At 47.7% G+C, this 22,396-nt stretch overlaps 1 protein-coding gene across 5 annotated transcripts in view; it reads right to left on the reverse strand.

The window, feature by feature from the left end:
* Positions 1-22,396, reverse strand: part of Pparg (peroxisome proliferator activated receptor gamma) — a 167,105-nt gene that overhangs the window by 18,949 nt on the left and 125,760 nt on the right. For 4 of the 5 annotated variants that reach the window (XM_078033457.1, XM_078033458.1, XM_013362176.3 and 1 more), the window contains one exon: positions 9,302-9,776. The exons of the other annotated variant lie outside the window; for it this stretch is intronic. In XM_078033457.1, the coding sequence (XP_077889583.1) occupies positions 9,529-9,776 (248 nt within the window). In that variant the 3' untranslated portion in view covers positions 9,302-9,528. Of the gene's footprint in view, positions 1-9,301; positions 9,777-22,396 lie in introns of those variants that run through there. 5 annotated transcript variants of the gene reach the window in all.

Genomic DNA, 22,396 nt, shown 5'->3' on the forward strand with positions numbered 1-22,396 from the left:
AGTTGATCATCTCAGGCATCTTATTATAGGGAAAGAAAACCGACTAACACTCTTGCTTAAAACCTTCCCAGGCTCCCCACTCTCCTTTGTTCAATGTCCATTAATGGAGGTCCTGTTGTTCCCTGGATTCCATTCTACCACTCCACCGCTTTCTTTCTCCTCCTCCAACATCCTTATCTTCCAATCCAACTGAAAGATTCACCATCCCCAACATGCCCTGGGGCTTTTGCACCTGAGCCTGGTATTTCTTCCTTTTCTTCCTGTCCATGTCAAAAATGTCACCTCCTCTTGGAAGCCTTCCTTTCAGAGATTTGTGCAGTAACAGGGGATAGGGAGCTCCGATTGCCTGGGGAAGTGGATCACAAGTGAGGTGCTGAGGTGCGTGAGGATCCATCCTCGCCTTTGTTACAGGAAGAAGGTGACAATAAATTAACTCTCGCTGAGTGACTTGGAATACGCAGTGCTTTCCCATGCCATCTCTTTTGCTTCCAGGTGTAGCTACAAGCTGGCCCAATGATAAAAGAGAGACCTCAGAATAAAGGTCACGTGGCTTGCCCAGGGTGACAGAGCCGAGAAAGGACCGAGCTGGGAATTTAAACCTGCCACCTGCCTTGGCCATTCTGTTCCCTTGCTCTTGTTGTGCTCCGGGCGCCAGCTTATGTGTTTATCTCCTCGTGAGAGTGAGTTTCTCGGTGGCATGAGTCATGCCAGGCTTATCAGTGTGTCCCCAGAGTGTGAGGAGAGCTGGGGACAGAGAATGTCACTGAGCATTTGCTGACAAGGAGCTCCGATCTTTTCCTCCTCTCCCCTCTGAGGCTGACTACGGGTGACCTTTTTTTCCCCTTTTTGGCCTCTCCCCCGGGCCCCATGTTGGCCAGATTTCCTTTGTCTCCAACCATGCCAGGGGCAAGGTCATGGGACTCAAAGTTTGACCATTAGCTGTGTGAGGTTGGGCAAGTAACTCTGCTCCCTGAGGACAATAGGTCTTGCGCTTCTCAAAGTGAGGGTACACGACCCTATCTTAGGGGTCCTAGAAGTCACAGGGAAAATGTAGCCCTCCATCCTGGAGAGTCCTTTTCTTCTTGGAAAAAGTCTTGGCACGGATGGAACTTGATGAGACAGTTTAACTGTGAATCGATATTTTAAACATTATTTTAAAATTTTGAAAGAGCCCGTATATGGCGTCGTGTGCCTGGAACCCCAGCAAATTGGGAGGCTGAGGCAGGAGGATGGCAAGTTCAAGGCCAGCCTCAGCAACTCAGTGAGGCCTTAAGCAACTCAGCAAGACCTTGTCTCAAAATAAAAATAAATAAATATAAATAAAGGGCCGGGGATGTAGCTTAGTGGTGAAGCACCTCTGGATTAAAAAAAATAATAATTTCAAAAATAAGGAAAGGATGCACCATCAGTTCTTGATATTTGTGGGTTCCACATGGGTGAACTAAAACCAAATTTGCATCAATTTTTTTTTTTGGAAAAAAAATGACATCTGTACTGAACAGTTTAAGACTTTTTTTTTTTTTAACCTTGTCATGATTCCCCAAACACTGTAATAGAACAATTATTTATACAGCATTTTCATCGTATGAGATGTTGTAAATCAACTGGAGATGCTTTAAAATATAGGGGAGGCCAGGCGCATTGGAGAAGGCGTGTAATCTCAGTGATTCGGGAGGCTGAGGCAGGAGGATCTCAAGTTTAAGGTTGTGAGGCCCTAAGCAACCTAGTGACACCTGGTCTCCAAAAAATGAAATATAAAAGCAATATAAAGACCTGGAGATGTGGCTCAGTGCTAAAGCAATGTCCAGTAGAAAGGAAGGAGAGAGGGAGAGGGGGAGGGGGAGGGGAAGGAGGAGGGAGAGAGGGAAGAAGAAAGAGAGGGAGAAAGAAAGGAAGGGAAGAAAAAGGGAAGGGGAGGGAAGAAAGACTTGAGAAGGATGTGTCTAGGTTCTGTGTAAACACCATGCCATTTTTCTATAAGGGTCTTGAGCATCCTCATAGTTTGGCATCCGTGGGGGGGGGGTGTCCTAGCATCAAGTCCTTGTGGTTAACTGGGGGCCACTGCACTCTGCTTTGCAGATTTACCCCCATCCTTCCCCACCAGCCCCAGCAAGCTGAATCCAATGGAACGCAGCCATTGGCTCTTCCGCGCTCTGGAGTCTTGTTGGGTTTAACCAATGGGAGATGTTGGTGGGAGGGTGGGCGGAGCAAGGAGGTGGGTTCCTCTTGTTGGATTTGACCAATGGGAGACGCTGGTAGGAGGGTAGCCGGAGCAAGAAGGTGGGGTCCTCTTGTTGGACTTGACCAATGGGAGACGCTAGTGGGAGGGTAGGCGGAGCAAGAAGGTGGGTGCCTCTTGTTGGATTTAACCAATGGGAGATGTTGGTGGGACGGTAGGCGGAGGAAGAAGGCGGGGTCCTCTTGTTAGATCTGACCAATGGGAGACGCTGGTGGGAGGGTGGGCGGAGCAAGAGGGCAGGTTCCTCTCAACTGTGTGCCTCCAGCTGCAACCTGGGCCGGGACCCTCTGCTGGGGCTGCCGCTCCCGAGTGTAGGTTTGTGTGTGGTTACACCCTACCCCGCCATATTCCTTTTGCGTGTGCTCTTTGTTCCCTGAGGGGGTCCTAGGCCCCAGAGTACCGAGATGGCCCTGTGCAGGGATCCGAGGGACGGAAAGCAGAGCTTTGGAGAATCACGACTGTCACTAGCGGGCAGCGCGGGGAGCAGGGGACGAGAGGGACAGCTCTGGCCAGTCAGAGGCAGCTCCTAAAAATGTCCTCCTTCACCAACAGCCGTTCCCCACCCCGGGAGCCCTGGGAGGCCTGGCTGGGGACAAGCTTTTCCAGGGCACGATTCCCACCGCCGTGGCCCCAGCAGCGGCAGCACCGGCGATAACATGCCGGGCTCCTTGGAGGCCTTCCTGGCTCCGTCCCATCTGGCAGGCCCAGGCGGCCAGGGACCCCAGGCCAGGAGCCGCCAGCTCACTGACTCAGCACAACGCCCCTCTCTCAGCAGCTCGGCTCTGGGTGGGAACCCACCAGCCATCCGGTGTCCCCTCCCCTCCCCTTGGAGGCGGCCATCCCTCGGGTTGGACCAGCCCCAGGCCCTTAATGAGTGTTGGCCGCCGCCTGGCCTGGGCCTTGGTGCTCTGAGAGAGAACACGAGCTCAGGCAACGGAGGACACAGGGCTCTGCTGGGCAGCCAGGGAGAACTCTGTCTCCTGCCAGCCTCCCCCTGAGGCCCCAGGGTCTGAGGATCTCAGCGCTGGAAGGCCAAACAGCCCTCGGCCAGTACAGATGGGGACACTGAGGCTCAGAGAAAGCAATTCCCCAAAGCCCACTCCAATCGCTCTTAGAACCCAGGCCATCACTGGGCAGTTCTTCCCAGGGAAGAGTTTGATGGATTTCTTCTCTGGTTGAGGATGCTGGTCACCAATGTCCCCTGTTGGTAACCAAGGTTCCTAGCAGATCCTGTGGGGTTGGAGTCCTTGCTTTTAGAAGATTTTAATTATATTCGGGCCTCTAGGTAGTTCTCACAACAGCCCTACACCAATTGAGGTTGGGCTCTTTGCCATAAATTAGAGGCTCAGAGACGGGAATTAACTTGCCTGAGGTTGCATAGCATGCACATGGCTGAGTCAAATTTCAAACTTAAGTCTCTTATGTTCTAAAGTTTGTGCTGTGCTGTCCAAATGACACTCTCTTTAAGGTTTTTCCGAAGACAGCACAGCATACTAGGAAAGAGATGAAGATGGTGCAGGGTTCAGGAAACCTGAGGTCTGGTCTCAGTTCTGCCTCTCCCTTACCTTTGTGTAACCTTGGGCTAGCTCCTTTGCCTCCCTGGGAGGATGGCCTGGCTTTATTTATTTGAGATTCTACCAGCCACGCAGGCAAGCACTATGATCCCGCTCACCACCATTTTTTTTGGTAGTGGGGATTGAACCCACTGAGCCACCTCCCTAGCTCTTTTTTATGTTTTTATTTAGAGACAGGGTCTCACTGAGTTGCTTAGGGCCTTGCTGAGTTGCTGGGTCTGGCTTTGAACTCGAGATCCTCCTGCCTCAGCCTCCTGAGCGGCTGGGATAATAGGCGTGCACCACTGCACCCTGCAGATCCTCATTTTATAGAGACAGGAAAGATGAGACCTTATTCATGGTGAATGAATAAGATGTGATCTGCAGAGGGGCTTCCATAGGCCAGGTACTATGTCCCCAGAGAGGAACATAGTACCTGCCCAAGGCCTCACCCCTAGGAAGTGACAGAACTTAGTCAGTGGAGTCTCTGACACACACAGACTTAGTGGCTGCCAGGATTGTGGAAAAGTAGCCAGGGTATCGATTTTCCAACTCTTGCAGAAAACCTCTTGGATCCTCCTTGAGACCAGTCCATGGCACTCAACGGATCTCAGAAATGACACTCTCCTGGGAACATTTGGCCTGGAACATATTTACAAAACTCCAGAGGGGATAGAAATATCCCAACCCACTCCCTACAGACTCAAATTAGCAATTTTCTTCTTCTTTATAACCCCTCTGGAAATTTGAACTATGTAATATTAGTCTAAAATTAGGAGCATAAGTCACAAGAGAAAAGTGCCACTACTTTGGGAGAAAATATTTCCGTAGCCTCATCCTGAGCATTTGTTCTAAATCAGAACACAGCAATGGCTCTTTCAAACACATACATTTTTTTTTTTCTCCTAATACTTGTGGATTGGGGCAAACATCTTTTCAGATATGTTTTTCTGTTGGCAGTACTGGGATTGAAACCAGGGGTGCTCCACAGCCCCAGCCCCTTTTATATATTTGAGACAGGGTCTCATTAAGTTGCTGAGGCTGGCCTCCAACTTGCGATCCTCCTGCCTCAGCCTCTGTAAAGACATTGGATCAGGAAGAGCCAAGGGCCCCCCAGGATGCCTTTCTTACACAAAGGTACTTTAGTTTTAAAATTTGATTAGTTAACTTTTTGTGTGATGGTGGGGACAGAACCCAGGGCCTTACACATGCTAGGCAAATGCTCTACCACTGAGCCACAACCCCAGACCACAAAGAGCACCTTAATAATGACAACCCCAGCAAGGCTCTGCAGCCAGTACTGGTTGACATGTGCCAAGAAAACCATGCAGAAGTGTTTTACAACCGTCATTACACTTAATCCTCACGATAGCCCTGCAAGATGGGTTCTGTCACCCTGTTTTACACACCAGGGCAATTTGAAGTGGTTAAGAGATTGGCCAGAGCCATATGGCTACGGAACCAGACGTTGTGGAGTTAGAATTTTAACCCAAGTCAGCAGAACGCTGAAGTCCACACCAAGATGCAGTTGCCATTTATTGAACACCTACTGCCTGTTCACAGAAAGGACTTTATTTTTCTAATTAAATTATTTGTGTGCGCGCGTGCAGTGCTGGCGAGCTAAACCAGGACCCTGAGCTTGCTAGACATAGGTGTCACTGTCACTGAGCAACACCACCACCAGGTCTCATTTTCTAGAATCCCATGACAAACGCAGAGCCTTTCTGGAAAAGTCGGGTGGGCAGGTTTTGAGTTATGGGTGACCAGGGGTAATGGTGCCCAACACTGGGCCAAAAGATCATAACTTGGGTTAGAGGGACTGAAGTGGGAAAGAACCCTCAGGGGGCAGTCATACGTGCGTGGTGTGTGTGACTCAGAGGCAGAGCCGGGACCAAGGGCTGATGGTCATCCCCAGAGCATCCATGCCTTCGGGAAGTTGTGCAGGGGCCGGACAAGCAGTTGGAAGCATCGTAGAGGGGATTTCTACTTGGGAAGCACTGACTTTTGGGGAAGTGAGCTTTCCAAATTTCAGATTGGATCCTATCCCCTTTCTGCTTGGCAACATCTACTGGATCCCAACGGTCTGCAAATCCAATCCAAGATGGCGCCTCTCCATGAAGAGTAAGCTGGTTTCAATCCCGCTCTGACTTTCCACTCCTGGCTCCTTCTGCGTCTCCCCACGTCCTCTCTGAATCCATAAATCTCTAGACAGCTGTCCCTGCTGCTGAGTTGGTAAAGACTCACCCCTGGGTCTCCTGGAGAGCAGGGCTCGTCCACCTTCATTCTCAGGCAGACTTGACTGAGCGTGTGCTCAGTGAATGGGTGGGATTATGACACCTGACACCTGTCAATCTCTGTGATCCTATTTATTTTATTTTACTTTATTATTATTATTATTTTTTATTATTTGGGTACTAGGGATTGAACTTAGGGGCACTCAACCTCTAAGCCCCATCCCCAGCCCTATTCTGTATTTTATTTAGAGACAGGGTCTCACTGAGCTGCTTAGGGCCTCGCCATTGCTGAGGCTGGCTTTGAACTCACGATCCTCCTCCCTCAGCCTCCCAAGCCGCTGAGATTACAGGTGCCCACTGCACTGGCCAAGATTCTATTTATATTTTGAAGTGGGCTCTCATTATGTGGTCCAGAGTGACCTTGAGCTCCTGGACTCATGTGGTTCTCCTATGTCACACCCTGCCACCAAACAGCTGGAACTACAGGTGCACACACTATGTCTGGCCATCCTGCTATTTCACTTCAGCATTAAACGGAAGGAATGCCATGTGCAACCACATTTATATAAGAGACTTGGGAGGCTGAGGCAGGAGGATTGCAAGTTGGAGGCCAACCTCCACCATGTGCAACCAATTGTAACCACATTGGGGATGTGGAGATAATGATAGTGATCGTGATGTAACCAGAGATAACCAGGAGCCGGAGCAGAAACCAGGAGGAGGTGAGAAAAGAGAAAAACAGGGAGGTGGCTATCTTATGAAGAACAGAAGTCTTGCTGGGTTCAGTGGCACAACCCTGTAATCCCAGAGACTCCGGAGGCTGAGACAGGAGGATTGCAAGTTCGAGGCCAGGCTCAGCAATTTAGCAAGGTCCTCGGCCACATAGTGAGATCCTGTCTCCAAATAAAAACTACAAATGGACCGGGGATGTGTCTCAGTGGTAAACTGTCCCTGGGGACCAATTTCCAACCTCCTTTCTCCCCTGTTTTATCAACAGAGGTTTGTAGTAGATATCAAGTCATCAGGGCCTGGCTTCGGTCACCTCAAAGAAGCCATGAAAAAAAAAAATCACTGGAATCAGTTGTCAGTAAGCCTAGCAATGCCCTTGTCTTTTCTTCTTTAATGGTGTTGATGTGGCCATTCCTCTGGTTTCTGTGTGTGTCCCCAAACCTATAAATGGGAATTTGCAGTGTGATACCAGTGGACGCTGCTCCCTCTTTCTCTCCGGTGCCTCGTGCATGCCGAAGACATGTTCTCCCATGGGGTTACGCCCCACGTCCCCATGTCACCTCTCTTGCTGACCTCTTGTTTCAAGATCCCTCCTTCAGATTTGTAAAGAAAAGGCCCCTCCTTCACGGGGTCCTCTGTGGTCCTTGGGGGCACAGAGGAGGTGCTGGGGCTCAGGAAACTGGAAACATTTTTTTTTTTTTTGGACTCTTGACCAAAATTACTTCCCCCCCCCCCGATTTTTATGAACACGAATCCCTCTGGACATAAGCGTGTTTTATGTCCAGAGAAAAGTCCTGTGAATAACCGATGATACATGTGTTGATGAACTTGTGAATCATCCTGGGGGGAGAGAAGGGGGGGAGGCCAGAGAGAGGGGGCAGGAGCTTTGGAGGCTGAATATAATGTGTTGTAAAATATTTAGCAAATGCTCATCCAAGCCACAGGGAAAATGTCAGAGACTTGGGAATTTGCAAGCTGCCAGGATTTAAAAGCTATTTAATATTATCCATCCGTGCCAAAGAGCGGAGAGCGCCTCTCTCTCCCGCCCCCCCCCCCACCCTCCATTGGCAACCACAGCCCCGATAATGTGGAAAGGGTTTGGATGGGAACTGAGATCCAACAGGCAGCAAGCTGAAAGGCTTTTTGTTTGAGAACTTTGTAAACAAGGGATCTCTTCGGAGGTCCCTCCCAAGACTCTCTACCTTCCCAGTCGCTTCTACATTGTCTTTTGTCAGAGCTGCTTGATGATGAACTCGTTCCCTGTAGAACCAACAGAATGAGGACTCTTGGTCATCTGGATGTTTCTTCTTCTTATTTTTTTTTTTTTTGGGGGGGGTACTGCGGATTGAACCCAGGGGTGCTTATCCACTGAACTACATCTCCAGCCCTTTTTCTTTCTTTCTTTTTTAATTTAGACACAGGGCCTTGCTAAGTTGCTGAGGCTGGCCTCCAACTTGCCATCCTCCTGCCTCAGCCTCCCAAGTCTCTGGGATCATGGGTGTGCTCCAACCGCACCCCGCTTTACAGATTCATTCTTGATGATTCAGTCTTCATTCATCTTTTGACTTCCGCTGAAGTCTTAACAGCCCTTCAGAGTCTGAGCCATCTACCTGGCACATGATTTCTACTTTGTGGTATCATCTGTTTTAAGGAAAGACTAATCTGTTCTCCTCAATTCAATTGGAAATTCTTTTTTCTTTCCGTAGGTGCCAAATCTTAAAAAACAGTCTGTGTTAGCCAGAGGTTTTTAACAGGGTTCAGTGTTCAGTTGAAGCTTGCCACTGGCTAATTGGAACATGTGGTTTTACATTAGTAGGCAGTACGGTTGGCTCTGCCTATCTGTGGGTTCTGTGTCCATATGGATTCAACCAACCATAGGTAGAAAATTGCATCTGTTTGAATGTCTATAGATTTTTTTTTCTTGTCATTATTCCCCAAACTATATATTCTAACAGTTATTTACAAAGCATTTACATTGTATCAGGTGTCCTCAGTCATCTAGAGATGATTTAAAGTCTGTTAGGATGAGCTGGCACGCCTGTAAACCCAGCAATTTGCGAGTCTGAGGCAGGAGGATTGCAAATTCGAGGCCAGCCTCAGCAAATTAGCAGGCTTCTAAGCAACTTCCCTGTCTCAAAGAAAACAACAAAACAAAAAGGGCTGGAGTTACGGCTCACTGATCCAGGGCCCCTAGTTTCAATCCCTGGGGCCCCCAAAAAGTAAAAGACTGAATTCTTGGTAAGTCAAGTGATATGGTGCCTATCCAGGTTAAAAAAAAAGAAATGTTTGAGCAATGTCTGGATGATATATATGTGTATAAATTATATATGTGTAATATATATATATATATATTTTTAGATTGAGCCACCCAGGGTCTCAAGCATGCTAGGCCAACATGCTACCACTGAGTCACACCCTCAGCCCCCCCCCCATTCACATTTTTAAAAGTGACTAAGAAAGGAAGGAAGGAAATAGAAAGACGTCTGTGGGAGAGCCTAGGAGGGTAGGATGGGCAACAGAACAGACTCCGTCTTCAGATACTGTCAGCAGTTTCAATAACATGATAATTTTTAATATTAAAAGTAAATTGTAAATGTATCTTTATAAACAATATGCATAAAATAGATCATATTCTAAAACCTTTTTTTTTTTAAAATGCTTTTTTTTTTTTTTTTCACAGTAAATTTCTTAGGTGTCAGATTTTTTTTTTCCCCTCAAAATAATAGTGCAATTGGAAGAAGAGACAAGCTGTCGCCGGAGCGGGCCTTCTGGGCTAATACAGGTCCTTGTAGATCTCCTGCAGGAGCGGGTGCAGACTCATGTCCGTCTCCGTCTTCTTGATCACTTGCAATAGCTGCACGTGCTCGGTGACGATCTGTCTGAGGTCTGTCATTTTCTGGAGCAGCTTGGCGAACAGCTGCGAGGCCTCGGGGTGGTTCAGCTTGAGCTGGAGCTCCAGGGCTTGCAGCAGGTTGTCCTGGATCTCCTCGATGGGCTTCACGTTCAGCAAGCCTGGGCGGTCTGCAGGGCACAAACGGAAAACACAGGGGCTCAGTCACAGCAGCTCTGGGCAGCTCCAGGCTGCTCCCATTCCTGATGGGGTTTTGTTTTGGAACTCTGGGCTGAGACACACCCCCTGGGCCCTGTTTGGCTTCTTACAGAGTCAGACAGGAGGGTGGTAAGCAGGTCGTGGGCAGGAACTGAGGATGGAATGGAAACCAAACCATCAGAGCTCCTTCCAGAGAATTCTTTTCCTGACCAGGCCTAAATCTGGGTGGTTGATGTAACCACGACCTCAGAACAATTCTGTCCTCAAATTGAGACCTCTTCTGCCGACAAGGTTCTCCTCAGAAATCTCATTTCCAAGTTCTGCTCTTTCTGGATGAATCGGTCTTAAACAGATTCTATCTACCCTCTTCAAGTATGCTTTAAAAAAAAAAAAAAGCATTGTTTTTGGCTTAATATAGTATATTAAATTTTCAATGTGATAAAACATAGTTTTAAAATAAGTGTTACAGTTTGGAAGGAGAGACTCCTTCCCTGTCCCCAACTTTAACAGCTTTCTTCTAAGTGGGGACATTGCAAGTAATTTTTGTCCACATCTTCTTGGTTCTTATTTCAATTTGTAAATGAACTTAAATTACTCTTAAACTTTTGCTGTTTTTCTTCATGTAGACCTTACTGGATTTATCCTTAAGTACTTTAGGATAAATCTACTGTGAATGGACTCTTCATTTGCAATACATATCTAATACATCCCTGCAGATGTTTAAAATATTATTGATTTTAGTTATACTGGATCCATTCTAATTTTCTGAACTGTCAGCTCAAATAGTTTTTAGTCAAGAGTATTTAAATTTTTTGGATGGGTAATTACATCTGCAAATAATGGGAGCCTTGTTTCTTCTTTTCCACCATTTAAACTTTTCATTTCCTTTTCTTGTCATATTGTGTTGGCTTAAACTATATTAAATTATAGTTGCAATAAGAGACTGCCTTTCTCCCTCACTTTCTCTCTTTCTTTATTCCTTTTTTCTCCTTTCTTCTTTCTTTTTGAGAAGGGCTTTAACTATAGTATCCAGGCTGGCCTCCAATTCCTGGGCTCCAGTGATCCTCCTGTCTCAGCCTCCAGAGTAGCTGCACCACACCACACCTGCTGGGACATTTTTCTTTCACTTCTTACGAAGAAGGAAATGCTTACAATGGCTTCCCACTAAGTATGATATATGTTATAGATCACGGCCAATATGTTGTACTCTTGGTTTTCCAAGAATTTTAAAGGTTTTAGTTTGTTTTAGTTGGGCATGTTGGTTGAATTTAATCAAACGCTTTAAATTTTTTTATAATCTGAAGAGATATGATATCTAAAGAGATATAGTTTTTTCTTAACCTGGTACAATGAAGTACATTAAGAGATTTCTTTAGACCTTTGCATTCATTTGCTAGTATTTTATGCAGGGTTTTCACATTTGTAAGGTCCAGAGTGTTAGTTTCATGCTACTCTTTGCCTGTTTTGGCAGTTAATGTTAATTAGTGTCATAAACAGAGCTGAGAAGTTTTCCTTCTGTTTCTATATAGTCATGACCTGTCCCTTGGTGGTTTCTTGGAAATGGTTTGCAGAACCACTGATCGTGGTGATAAATCTTTCACTGCCTTTAATTTGTTTTCCATAGTTTCTATTCATGCTTTCTAGAACTTATAGACAAAATTTTAGTAATTTACACTGAGATGAAGTTGTACATGCCTGGGCTGACCTCAAATTTGCAAAGCTCCTACTGAAGCCTCCCAAGCTTCCAAGATTATAGACATGCACCTGACGATGTTCTTTAACCGTGAATGCTCTCATTAAAAAAATCTGACCTGCCAACTGTTTATCAACTTTTTTTTCTTTTTTTAAACATATAGCTTTTCCTGGGTATGGTGGCATATACCTGTAAACCCATCTACTCAGGAGGCTGAGGCAGGAGGATCGAAAGTTCAAGGCCAGCCTGAACAACTTAGCAAGACCTTGTCTTAAAATAAAAAATAAAAAGGGCTGGGGATGTGGTTCAGTGCCCCTGGGTTCAATCCTTAGCACCACAAAAACAAAACAAAATGGGAAAAAAAAAAAAAAAAGCAACCTTGTCACCTGTCAGTAAAACGCAAAACCTGGTGTTTGGATTTCAGTCTTAACCCTTACTCCCTGGCACTGTAAGTACTGATTTTCTCATTTCTCTCCCCTGTAGTCCCGGAGGTATCCAGGGCAGAGACTTGTGTCCTGACAGCTTCTGACCACCTGGAACCACACGTTGGCCAAGTTAATGAGGGAGACGGCTGTTCTGGCCAAATGCACTGGGCTGGAAGGTATAACTCTCCTGGTTACTGAACAGGCCTGAAGGCAGAACCACCACACAATGGAGAAGTCTGTGAACAGCCATCTCAGACTCCTGGCACCTTTTGTATGGAGGTGATGAGGCGCAAGAGAACAATGGAGCGTACAGTGGTCTCAGGGCAGGATATTCTCCTAACTTAAGATTTCTTACTATTTTTTCACTATCAAGGGAAACTTGTCCCCCACTCTGTCTCCTCTAGCATACCCCATGAGTGGGATCAAGTCTTTACACATTTCTGCAGCATTTTATTCCTGGATCCATCAGCCAAAACCTCCCAGATTCTGAGAATGAAACCAATTCTTTGCTCCTGGCCCACGGAATCGTGTGCACCCCGTAACCCCCTTCATCAATGTTCAAGATTTCAAAAGCGGCGGCCGTGAGAAAGTGTGTGTGCACCTGAGTGGTGGCAGCTGGGGCGAGCAGGTGTCGTCCCTTGTGACATTCATCTAGTAGGTTCTCGTTTATCAGAAAACCAAACCCGAAAAGGCGAAGGTTGGGGCCGGCTGCTGCACACTTGGCCCCGATGCAGTTAGTGCAGCCGGTCCCTCCCGAGTGGGGAAGGATCTGGTTTGGATTTTCCAACCCTCTCTGGCAAGTTCCTCTTTATGATGTGATGCATGATGTTTGGCTGAAGTGCTAGAATTATGTGGCCGCAGATTAAGGATATTTTCTCCAGTGACAAGCAGGATCATTTACGGATCGGTCCCACTGTCCCCAACACAGCCTCAGTGAAGAGAGAACGGTTTAGGGCAGGAAGGCTGCAGAGTGGGAAGAGCCACATATTCTTCTCCTCCTCGGTCTTTCACTCCCCAGCTCTGTGACCTCGGGGGCAAACTGATTAAGTGTGCTGGGCTCAATTTCCTCCTCTGGATGCTAAATGGATGGGATTCAATCGATGATCTCTAAATCCCTAATTCAAAAGTTCTTAAGATGTATTCCCGTGAGTCATTCCCTCTGGTACACGGTGCCTGATAATTCGACTGGGGAAATCAACTCCAAAACCTAATTGGAAAAGTGTGGTAACAGGCTTGTACGTTCAACTTCGAATGTCAAATGGAATGTTAATAAAAAAATAATAATAATAAAAATAAAACCAAAAAGAGCCTCCTTCGGTGTTAAGCACATGCGTCGAGGGCAAAAAGGATCCTTGCCTTGCTCTTTCCACTGTCCTCTACACACACACACACACACACACACATACATATGCACACACACGCACGCACACGTGTGCGCACACACACGCACAGATCTTACTGAGCTAAGCTGGTGTCACAGTGAGCTACGGGGGTCCTTTGGGACACCCAGAACCGCCCTGGGTCCTCTCCCTGGCCTCTTCATTCCTCAGAGGTCCAGGGCTACCTGAGGTCCCCTTGCTGCACCTTGCTGCGGGTGAGTCTGCAGGAGGTCAGGGTCAAGGGCCCTCTTTGCTGGCCGGGGCTGCCCAGAAGGCCATGGAGTGCCTGTTGACTAGCACTCCAGGAGGCTGGAGTCAATTACTGGTTCCTGACTCCCCAGGCAGCACAGAATTGGGTAAGGAAACCTTTCCGGTCTCCACTCACACAGTCCTGGAATTGATTAGTGGGGACTGTGGATGAGGGGCAGAGCCACAGAGCTTCCACATTCATTCTGTGTTCACTGGAGAGTTTATTCCTGGTTTCCTTTCCTGGGCTGCTCCCTAAAGTTCAGAGGTGGGTTCTAAGGACCAGTTCACCTGGGAACTGAAGACGGGATTGGAGTCTGCGTGCCTTTGGACAAACCACGTAACCTTAATTTTTAAGACAATCACATTTGACATCAGGCCCTGGGGAGAATGAAATAGGTAAAAGAAATGTCAGAAAGCTATTACTCTTCTCCGTGTTTGCTCAAATAAAGACGATGGTGGGCTGGGGTTGTGGCTCGGCGGTAGAGCGCTCACCTAGCATGTGCAAGGTCCTGGGTTCGATCCTCAGCACCACATAAAAACAAATAAATAAAGCAAAGGTATTGTGTTCAACTATTAAAAAAATAAAAATAAAAAAAGACAATGGCCACTGGGTTGTGGGTTGGGCCTGTAAGTGCGGGTGGGGTGCCACCCTAACTCGGTAAGAGTGGCAACTTGGGAACACAAGGAAAACTGTTCATGACGCAGATGTGTTTGGGGGTTCAGGTAAGTCTCATTGTGGTCATCGACTGCTGGCATGCAGGACAGTTTAAGAACAATCACACACATACACAAAAAAAAGTCACAGGGACCAACTAGGGATTCTGGGATACTTTTCTGATGGAACCATCAGAATCCTGGAGGTGGTTGGTCCTAGTAATTCCCTCCCACCATCTTTCCTTCAGAAAGTTTCCCCTGAGTTCTGTCCACACTGAAGTCTGCGTTGGAGCTGGGCCTGGTGCAGGGAGTCTCGATTTTGGCAACATGTTGAAATCATCTGGGGGCATCAAACACTAACTAGGGGCTGGGGAGGTCGCTCAGTGGCAGAGCGCTTGCTTAGTAAGTCCAAGGCCCTGCGTTCAGTCCTCAGCACAGCAGAAATTTAAAAAAAAATAATAATAATAATTAAGAACAGATCTGGAGCAGTCACCTAAGTCATGGTATTGTTCAGAGGATTAAATGAGTGAACGCAGAGTGAGCTTAGAGCTTGTCCTTTAGCATTTACTATTTTTCTTAGTGCTCCTCAAACTTGGCTCCTTTTCCTCCTTTCTGCTCTCATTCTCTAATTATCCTGGGTTTCTTTCTAGATCTTTCCTATTCTTTCTCCCTTAACTGTTCTTATCTCAGTCCACCCCCGCCCCCCTGTTTATTTCTCCCTTCTTGATATTTTCTCCTTCCCAACCCCGGGATGGCACCTTGTCTTGGATTATTAGGAATGCTGAGGGCCAGCCTAAATTAACCGGAGAAAGGGGTGTTTTTAGAAACACCGGTTCCTGCTGCTGTCCGGAAAAAGGGGACCACATAAAATAGAGATGTTGCAAATGCTTTCGCCAAACGGAGACCATCTGCAGCCAGCACGCTCTGAAGTGCATTGGAACGCTTCCCCGCGGGAGCCAAGGCCTCGGGGTCACTAGCTCTTTCTTTGTCTCCATCAGGAGACAACCATATACAGGATTTAGCCCGGACGGTGGGAGTCGGTAACAATGAAGTCCAACCCGGCCAATGCTTTCTGGTATCTGCCCATTGAGTAACGATTTCTCATGCACTTGCCTCATTTCAAACACTCAGCTCCTACCTCCAGAGCCAACTCCCAGAAAACAGAACAAGGACAATTAGTGGCAAGGGCGGGGGACACTGGGGGCGTTCACAGCTCCTTTCACTCTGTGGAGGGCCTCCTGCGAATGGAGCCTGGGGTTTGTTTTACTCCCAGGTCTTTGGGGATGGAAATGGGTCTTGCTATTTCTGTCCTGCCCTTGGGAAGTCCATCTCCTTGAACCTGAGGTCAGGGCCCTTGGCTGGGCTGCTCTAGTCCCTCCAGATCACTCTGATTAGGCTCCACAGCAGGACGGGGTGCGGGTGCGGGCTGTGGTTCCTCCCTCAGGCCAAGTCCCGAAGAGGTCCCTGCTCCCTGCCTGGGCAGGGTGGGACTGGAGGTGGGGGTGTGAGGAGGAGAGAGAGGAGTGGAGCAGAACTAGGAAATGATCTCTGCCCTCTCTTGCCTGGGAAGGAGAGAAAAAGTAAGAGAAGGTGGGTTTCAGAGCCTCTTCTCTCCCTGTCTTTCTCAATCTCCAGCAATGGCCACCCCCAATCAGAGGCATTAGTCTGAATTCTCTGCCCTCCACCAATGTCCTCCTTTCTGATGTCTCTGAAGACTTTTGAAAAGAACCTGTGACCTCAAAACAGGGACGATTTTCCAATATGACCTCTAAACACGACCCCTACCCCCAGTTCCTGGGGAGGGTGGGAATTCACCCCAGCCCTGCCCTCCCTGGTCTCCTTGGGGGGCCACACGACTTTCCCACCCCCTCCCCCCCTCTCCAGGCCCCTCCTCCGGCCTCAGGATCACTTTCCCTTCGGGTTTTGTTCTCAATCCACGACTAATCCCCTTAAAGTGATAGCTGATAAAGGGATTAGCTCAGAGCTCCCCAGGGGTATTTATATTGTAATGAGGGATTTTAAGAATGACTATGGGTGGGATTTCAAGCCACTTGACTGGCAGGATGCAGAGGAGCTACTTCGAATGCTATCACAGGGGGGAGAGGGGAAATCGGCATTGACTGAGTGCTTAACACATCCCAGGCGAGGTGCCAGCAGCTTCACATAATGTGATTGCATTCACTTGGGGGAACTGATAAGGAAATTCAAGACTCTGGAGGTAAATAATTGCCTGCAACCTCAATTCTAAGAAGTGGTCGAGGGTGGTTCTGTTTAACTCTGTCTGGGGTGATTCCAGAACCTTCTCTAGTGCCCAAGTGCGAGGCTGGCGAGACCATCCAGAGCCCGGTGGCACCTTCGGTCCCCGGTTGGTGGCCTCTGGTTTCGTTCTTCCTCACTTGCAGATGAACAAGTGCCAGTCTGGAAGGCTGGCCTGAGGTCACCCAGAGTTTAAAGACACATAGTGAGAGCCCCAAATGATAAAGTGCTCCCAACAGCAGCTCGCCCACCGACCGACCGACCGACAGGCAGGCCAACCAAACCTTTTCCAGGACTGCCTGGTGAGGGGACAGGAATGACTCAGCGGTTTGACTTTCCATCCCAGTTCTGAGCTCAGATGCAATTGTGAGATTGCTCACGGTGTGTGTGTGGGGGGGCAGCCCCGTGGAAGAGGAAGTTGGAGTCTGATAAAGTTACAGACAGAGATGCAGCTGTACCTCCTAGGCCCTCAGAAGCCTGTATATTCATGTATTTTTATGTATTTCTTCTATACACACACATACGCACACACATACACACACACACACACACACACACACACACACTTAAGAGACGATTCTAGAATGTTTCACCATTTCCCTGCTACCCGCTCCCCACCCCCAGCTCTCTGGTTTTTAGTGTTCTGTGCCAGTTGGGGACTGAAACGCATACCTCGCCCCTGTCATACCAAGTGCACGAGGTTATGAAAACACGGGGCTAATCGGATGTTTCCAGATAACTCAGATTGAGTCACACTATCCAAAGCCGTTCTGCCAACCCGTCGGGGCAGCCTCCCACAACCGGGTGTAGGTGTCCCTTGGAGAACTCACCCACGAATACCTGTGTGTGTGTGTGTGTGTGTGTGTGTGTGTGTGTGTGTGTTAAACTCGCCCCCCAGGTACGGGGCATGAGCCAGCTGGCTAACTTGCTCAAGAGAAATCAGATGTCCTTATTTTCCTTTTAGATGTCCTGGAGGACAGTCGGAAATAACAACGTTCACCTTAAAGATACCAGCCTGAGTCTTGCCCAAAGAAACTTGGTGGAAGAAGGAAGTTAGATCTTTATCTGGTACAGAGAGGTAGGAGGAGGCTGGCCCAGGACTGGCTCCGTGGTAGAGTATGTGGCTTAGCCTGTGTGATGCCCTGGGTTCCATCTCCAGCACCCCCCAAAATAAATTCGGCCTATTGTGTTCATCACTGTCTTACTATTTTTTTTTTTAAACACTTTTGGGTTTTGTCTCCACTCCATTTGACTGGTAAGGCAGATGCTCATAGACTAAGAAGACTGTGGGGTCTTTGGAATGAGCAATATGACAGGTTCCCTAAGCTGGGATTTCTTCTAGAACAGCAGAAGCCCACCGACGCCCACTTTCTACAGAAAAATGCTGAAGTGTTCATAACGATATAACTTACAGCAATGGCTGTGCCGGAAAAAAAACGGAAAGGGGACGCTTTTCATTTCAGAGCTGGGAATATGCTTGGGACTTCAAAGGGCAACGGAGGGATGGATGGGGATGAGAGAGGGGACACTCCTAAGCCCGGCACCCCTCAAGCTCCATGCCTGTGGGTCACCTGGGTTCTGTGAGCTGGAATGAGGTGTTTTGCTTCTGCTGCAGGTGAGTCTGCTTGTTTCTGCAGGGCAGGGAGGAATGAAGGGATTTTAGCAGTTTAAAATTTTTCTGCAAACGCTCCAGAATATTAGAGTCTAGGGTAAGATGGTATCTGATTAAGCAGAGATGTGTTCACTTGGCTATTTGAAGTTTACCATCCATTTCTGTGATAGGTTCTGCAAACAGCACGGCTATGTCCAGGAGCCTGGCTGGCTGACAGGTTTAAGAAGCCAACCCCAGTCACCAGCCTTATCACTAGGTCCTGTGCCTTCCCTGCGATTTTCAAAATCAAGGGCTAATTTCGTTAGATGGTTAGGTTGACATGGCATCCTAAGAAGGACTTTGAATACTAATGAGTAATAGCCAAACGATAACCTGGAAATTCTTCATCATGACATTTGGAGATGCTATGGGAATAGGGAACTATTTTTTGACAAGTATCAAGGAACTCCACACCAAGGTGATTATACTAAGATCCTTCCACATATCAATACACGGCAGGCAATCGAATCCGATGGTTCAGAGGATGGAATCCAGGGCTGTCCCACCAAGCTACGTCCCCAGCCCCAGGTATGCTCATTTTAAAGTCGTGAGAGACCTGGATCTGAACCTTGGCCTCATCAATGAGTAAACTGTGTGACCTTGGGCAAGCTGCTTTATCTTGCTGAGCTTCTATTTTCTCTATCTGTAAAATGGGGATGGTAACAGACCACACAGAGCTACAGGAAAGATCTCGCAAAGATCATCAGTGTGTGTAAAGTGCTTAGCACGTTCTAGTATTATTATTTCGGGTTATTATTCATTTAATAAATATTTCTTCAGTTGGGTGTTGCACTTCAATCCTACTTTATGTATTTACTTTTGGTATTTTTTTTTTTTTATTTTTGGATTGAACTTGGGGGCACTTAACCATTGAGCCACATCCCCAGCCCTATTTTGCATTTTATTTAGAGACAGGGTCTCACTGAGTTGCTCAGCACCTCGTCATTGCTGAGGCTGGCCTTGAACTTGTGATCCTCCTGTATCAGCCTCCCAAGCTGTTGGGATTACAGGTGTGTGCCACTGCACCCCGCCTGATTCTACTTTCATTCCAACAAATTAAAAAGTATATTTGTCCATCTATCATGTCATGAGCCATGAGCCATAGGGGCCTTGGGTTACTGACCTGATAAAGTGAGACACAAAAACTGACAGAGAAGGTCACCCCTTCTGCAAATGTACGGCAGTGGGAACAAATCCTTCTGTCCCCTGTTCTCCCTGCCTGCTCTACAGTGGCTCACTCCAAGAACAGCTGTCCGGGGCTGCTGCAGGGATGGAATGTTCTGGGATCCGCTGGACACAGGAGCTGCCCTGGAGGTGGTTTGCACGTCCAGGCCAGACTCCAGAGGGTAAATGAGGATGGGCGCGTAAATGGTTGGATGCGTGGCCGTCTGTGGCTGTCGCCATGATCTTTGCAGCTCCTCTGTCATTCAGACAGCAGTGGCAATGCGCCTTGAAAAGTACATCGTAAAATCCAGTGAATTTCCTCCCTCCTATCTTGGAAGTGTAGGAAGGACTGAAATGGATTCCAAACTGTTCTGAATGAACAGAAAGCGCCTCTTCCTGTTGCCAAGTTCCAGCTGGAACTCAGGTAGCTTTTCTTCACCAAAGGGCACACGCTCAAGGGGGCGAGACGTCCCGCAGGGCGTCCTGGGGCCTGTCAGCCTTCCTGAGCTGTGCGCTCGGCACTGGCCACGGGGACCTTCTGGGGGTTTGCTAGGGAGGCTGGCACCGGGCTGTGGCGCCAGTTGCAAACCTACCCTTGCCGGAGGCAGTTTTATTACTCCTGACGCCATGCACCTCACAGCGGGTCTAGAGGGTGCGAGGGAGCTATTATTTGCTGCTACAGGCAAGGACAGGCTCCTTCTGGCTGACGGGCCTGGGGCCTAGGGAGGATGGGGAAGGGAGGACAGGTGGCAGTCACGAGCAGCAGAGTGGCTGAGCTGACCTGGGTCCGCTCGCCAGGAGGCAGAGGGGACAGAGCCACGGGGGTTGTTCGTTAGGACACCTGGCTCTCAGTCCTAGTTCCCCTGCTCCATAGTCACTAGACCTTAGCAGAACCGCCTGGGTCTAGGACCCTCCCTTTTCTTCCTATGGAATGAGAATAGTGACCTGGAATTCTGTGGGGACCTAAGAGAGGTGGACCTGGAGTGCTCTCACAGAGGTACAAAGAACTGAGCTCTTCCTAGTTAGTGTGATTCCTGTCCCCCAGCTCTGGGTGGGGGAGGGGGAGAGGCAGGAGGACAGTTTGAGAACTAGGTCATCTTTCTGAGCAAGCTGGCTCCCAGAGCTGAGTGAACAGCGGACATGCTCAGAAGCACAGGGGCCAATCTCAGCACCCCATCAAGCGGGTTCAGCAGTTTTGAGGGGTGGTGAAGTTAACGACAGCAATCTTAGGGTTGCAACTCTGATGTCCCCAGCAAATACTGTGTTGGGTCAAAGCAGCTACCTTTATCCAAAAAAATCCCCTCTAAGTCTCCCCAGTCCCCTAGCTCGCTTCCCTCCACTTAACACAGCACCCACTCTTACTGGTTCCTCAGCCTAGGGTCCCACGTGCCTTCCCCAGAGAAGCTTCTTCTGTGATTCAGATGCTCAGAATGAGGTCACCTGGGTCCCTGCCCAAAGCACTTCTTTCTGAAATCACTAAAGCAATTGATAAATTTCCAAATAAACGGCAGAGGAGAAGATAATCAATCTTGTGAAGACTGGGTAGGATCAGAAATTTGTTTCCTGGCATCAAAGCCTCTTGCTTACATGAATATTTTTTTTTTCCCTTTCTGGAATTCAGAAACCAACCAACCAAAATCTGAGTTACTGAGGTCACCGACCATGTCACCAATCTACAGATGCCCCAAAGCTTACTAGAGAAGCCAGTCTTTGGGCTGGGACCAACTGCTAGGCACCTCTTTACCTGGCCTACTCGCAATCAGCTTCTCTGAGCAAAGAAGAGAGTCACACTCCTGCGAACTGGGCAAACAAGGGGTCCCGTCTGTTCATTCTTATCTGCCGCCTGTGTTTAGATTTCATCTGCAAAAGCAAACTTTGGTCGGGGAACGATCTGGCTTTTGTGATACAGGAATGAGTCAGTGGTAACTGCACCCCCTTGATTTTTTTTTTTTTAAATTTGAGGAAGTCTAAAATTATTCATATGTTTTCTTTTCATTATCACCACAGATAAAAGATGTTAATAATCTGTGGCAGGCTGCTACCCTTCAGATTTCTTTCACTGTTCTGAGAATCAAATGAGATCTGGATATTGGCGACCGCGGAGACAGTCTGGAGAAGGCTAAAAAGGCACTTGTTGTATACGACATGGACATTTCAACAGCCCGGTCTTTAATTCTCACAAACCAGTATCAATCAGATCCAGTAATCCCAGTATCACATCAAATCCAATCACATTATTTAGAGAGCCGTTTCTTGGCAAATTAATGATTTTTCTTCATCTTTTGTGGTTCTGGGAATGGAACCCGGAGCCTTGTGCATGCTAGGCAAGTGCTGTCCCCCTGAGCTATTGTCCTAGTACCAATTTTAAAGGCCTAACGAACCACTAATTTTTAAATAATGTCACTTGCAAGAAATCGACAGGAAGTAGGGGCAGTAATGGTAATTCTTCCTAGACGGAACCACCTTGTTATTCCATATCTATAAAACAATACTTCTCAGGTTTACAAAGCCCAGAATTATCATGTTTCTTTCTTTTTCTTTTTTTTTGTTTAGGGACCAGGGATAGAACCCAGGGAAGAGAATCCAGGCCAGCTTGCTAACACTGAGCTAAGTCCCCAGGTCCCCTAGAGTGTTCCTCCTTAGAAACTAACCACATCTGAGTGGCTTATTCCGAACACTCTGCTTTACAAAACCAGGACTACTTCTGGCATGCTCTGTGAGCTCTTGCCTCCCTTCGTATCTGCGGGGGGAATATAAACTGCTACAAACTTCATGGAAAGCAAGCGATTTGGCAATGACGCCAAATCATTGGAAGACTTAAAAATGTCCATAGCCAGCAATTCCATTTCTGGTAATTCAGAATGAAAAAAAAATAATCTAAAACTTGGAGAGAGATTTACACAAAAGAATGTTTCCTACAGCAACACTTAACAATATTCTTCTGTATGGCTATTATTATTATTTTCTTTGGCACTGGGTATTGAACCCTGGGGTGCTCTACCACTAAACCACATCCCCAGCCCTTTTTAGTTTTTATTTTGAGGCAGGGTCACGCCCAGATGCTGAGGCTGGCCTCCACCTTGCAGTCTTCCAGCCTCAGCCTCCCGAGTGGCTGGGATGA

This window comes from Ictidomys tridecemlineatus, chromosome 16 (genome assembly GCF_052094955.1).
Source record: "Ictidomys tridecemlineatus isolate mIctTri1 chromosome 16, mIctTri1.hap1, whole genome shotgun sequence".
NCBI lineage: Eukaryota > Metazoa > Chordata > Mammalia > Rodentia > Sciuridae > Ictidomys > Ictidomys tridecemlineatus.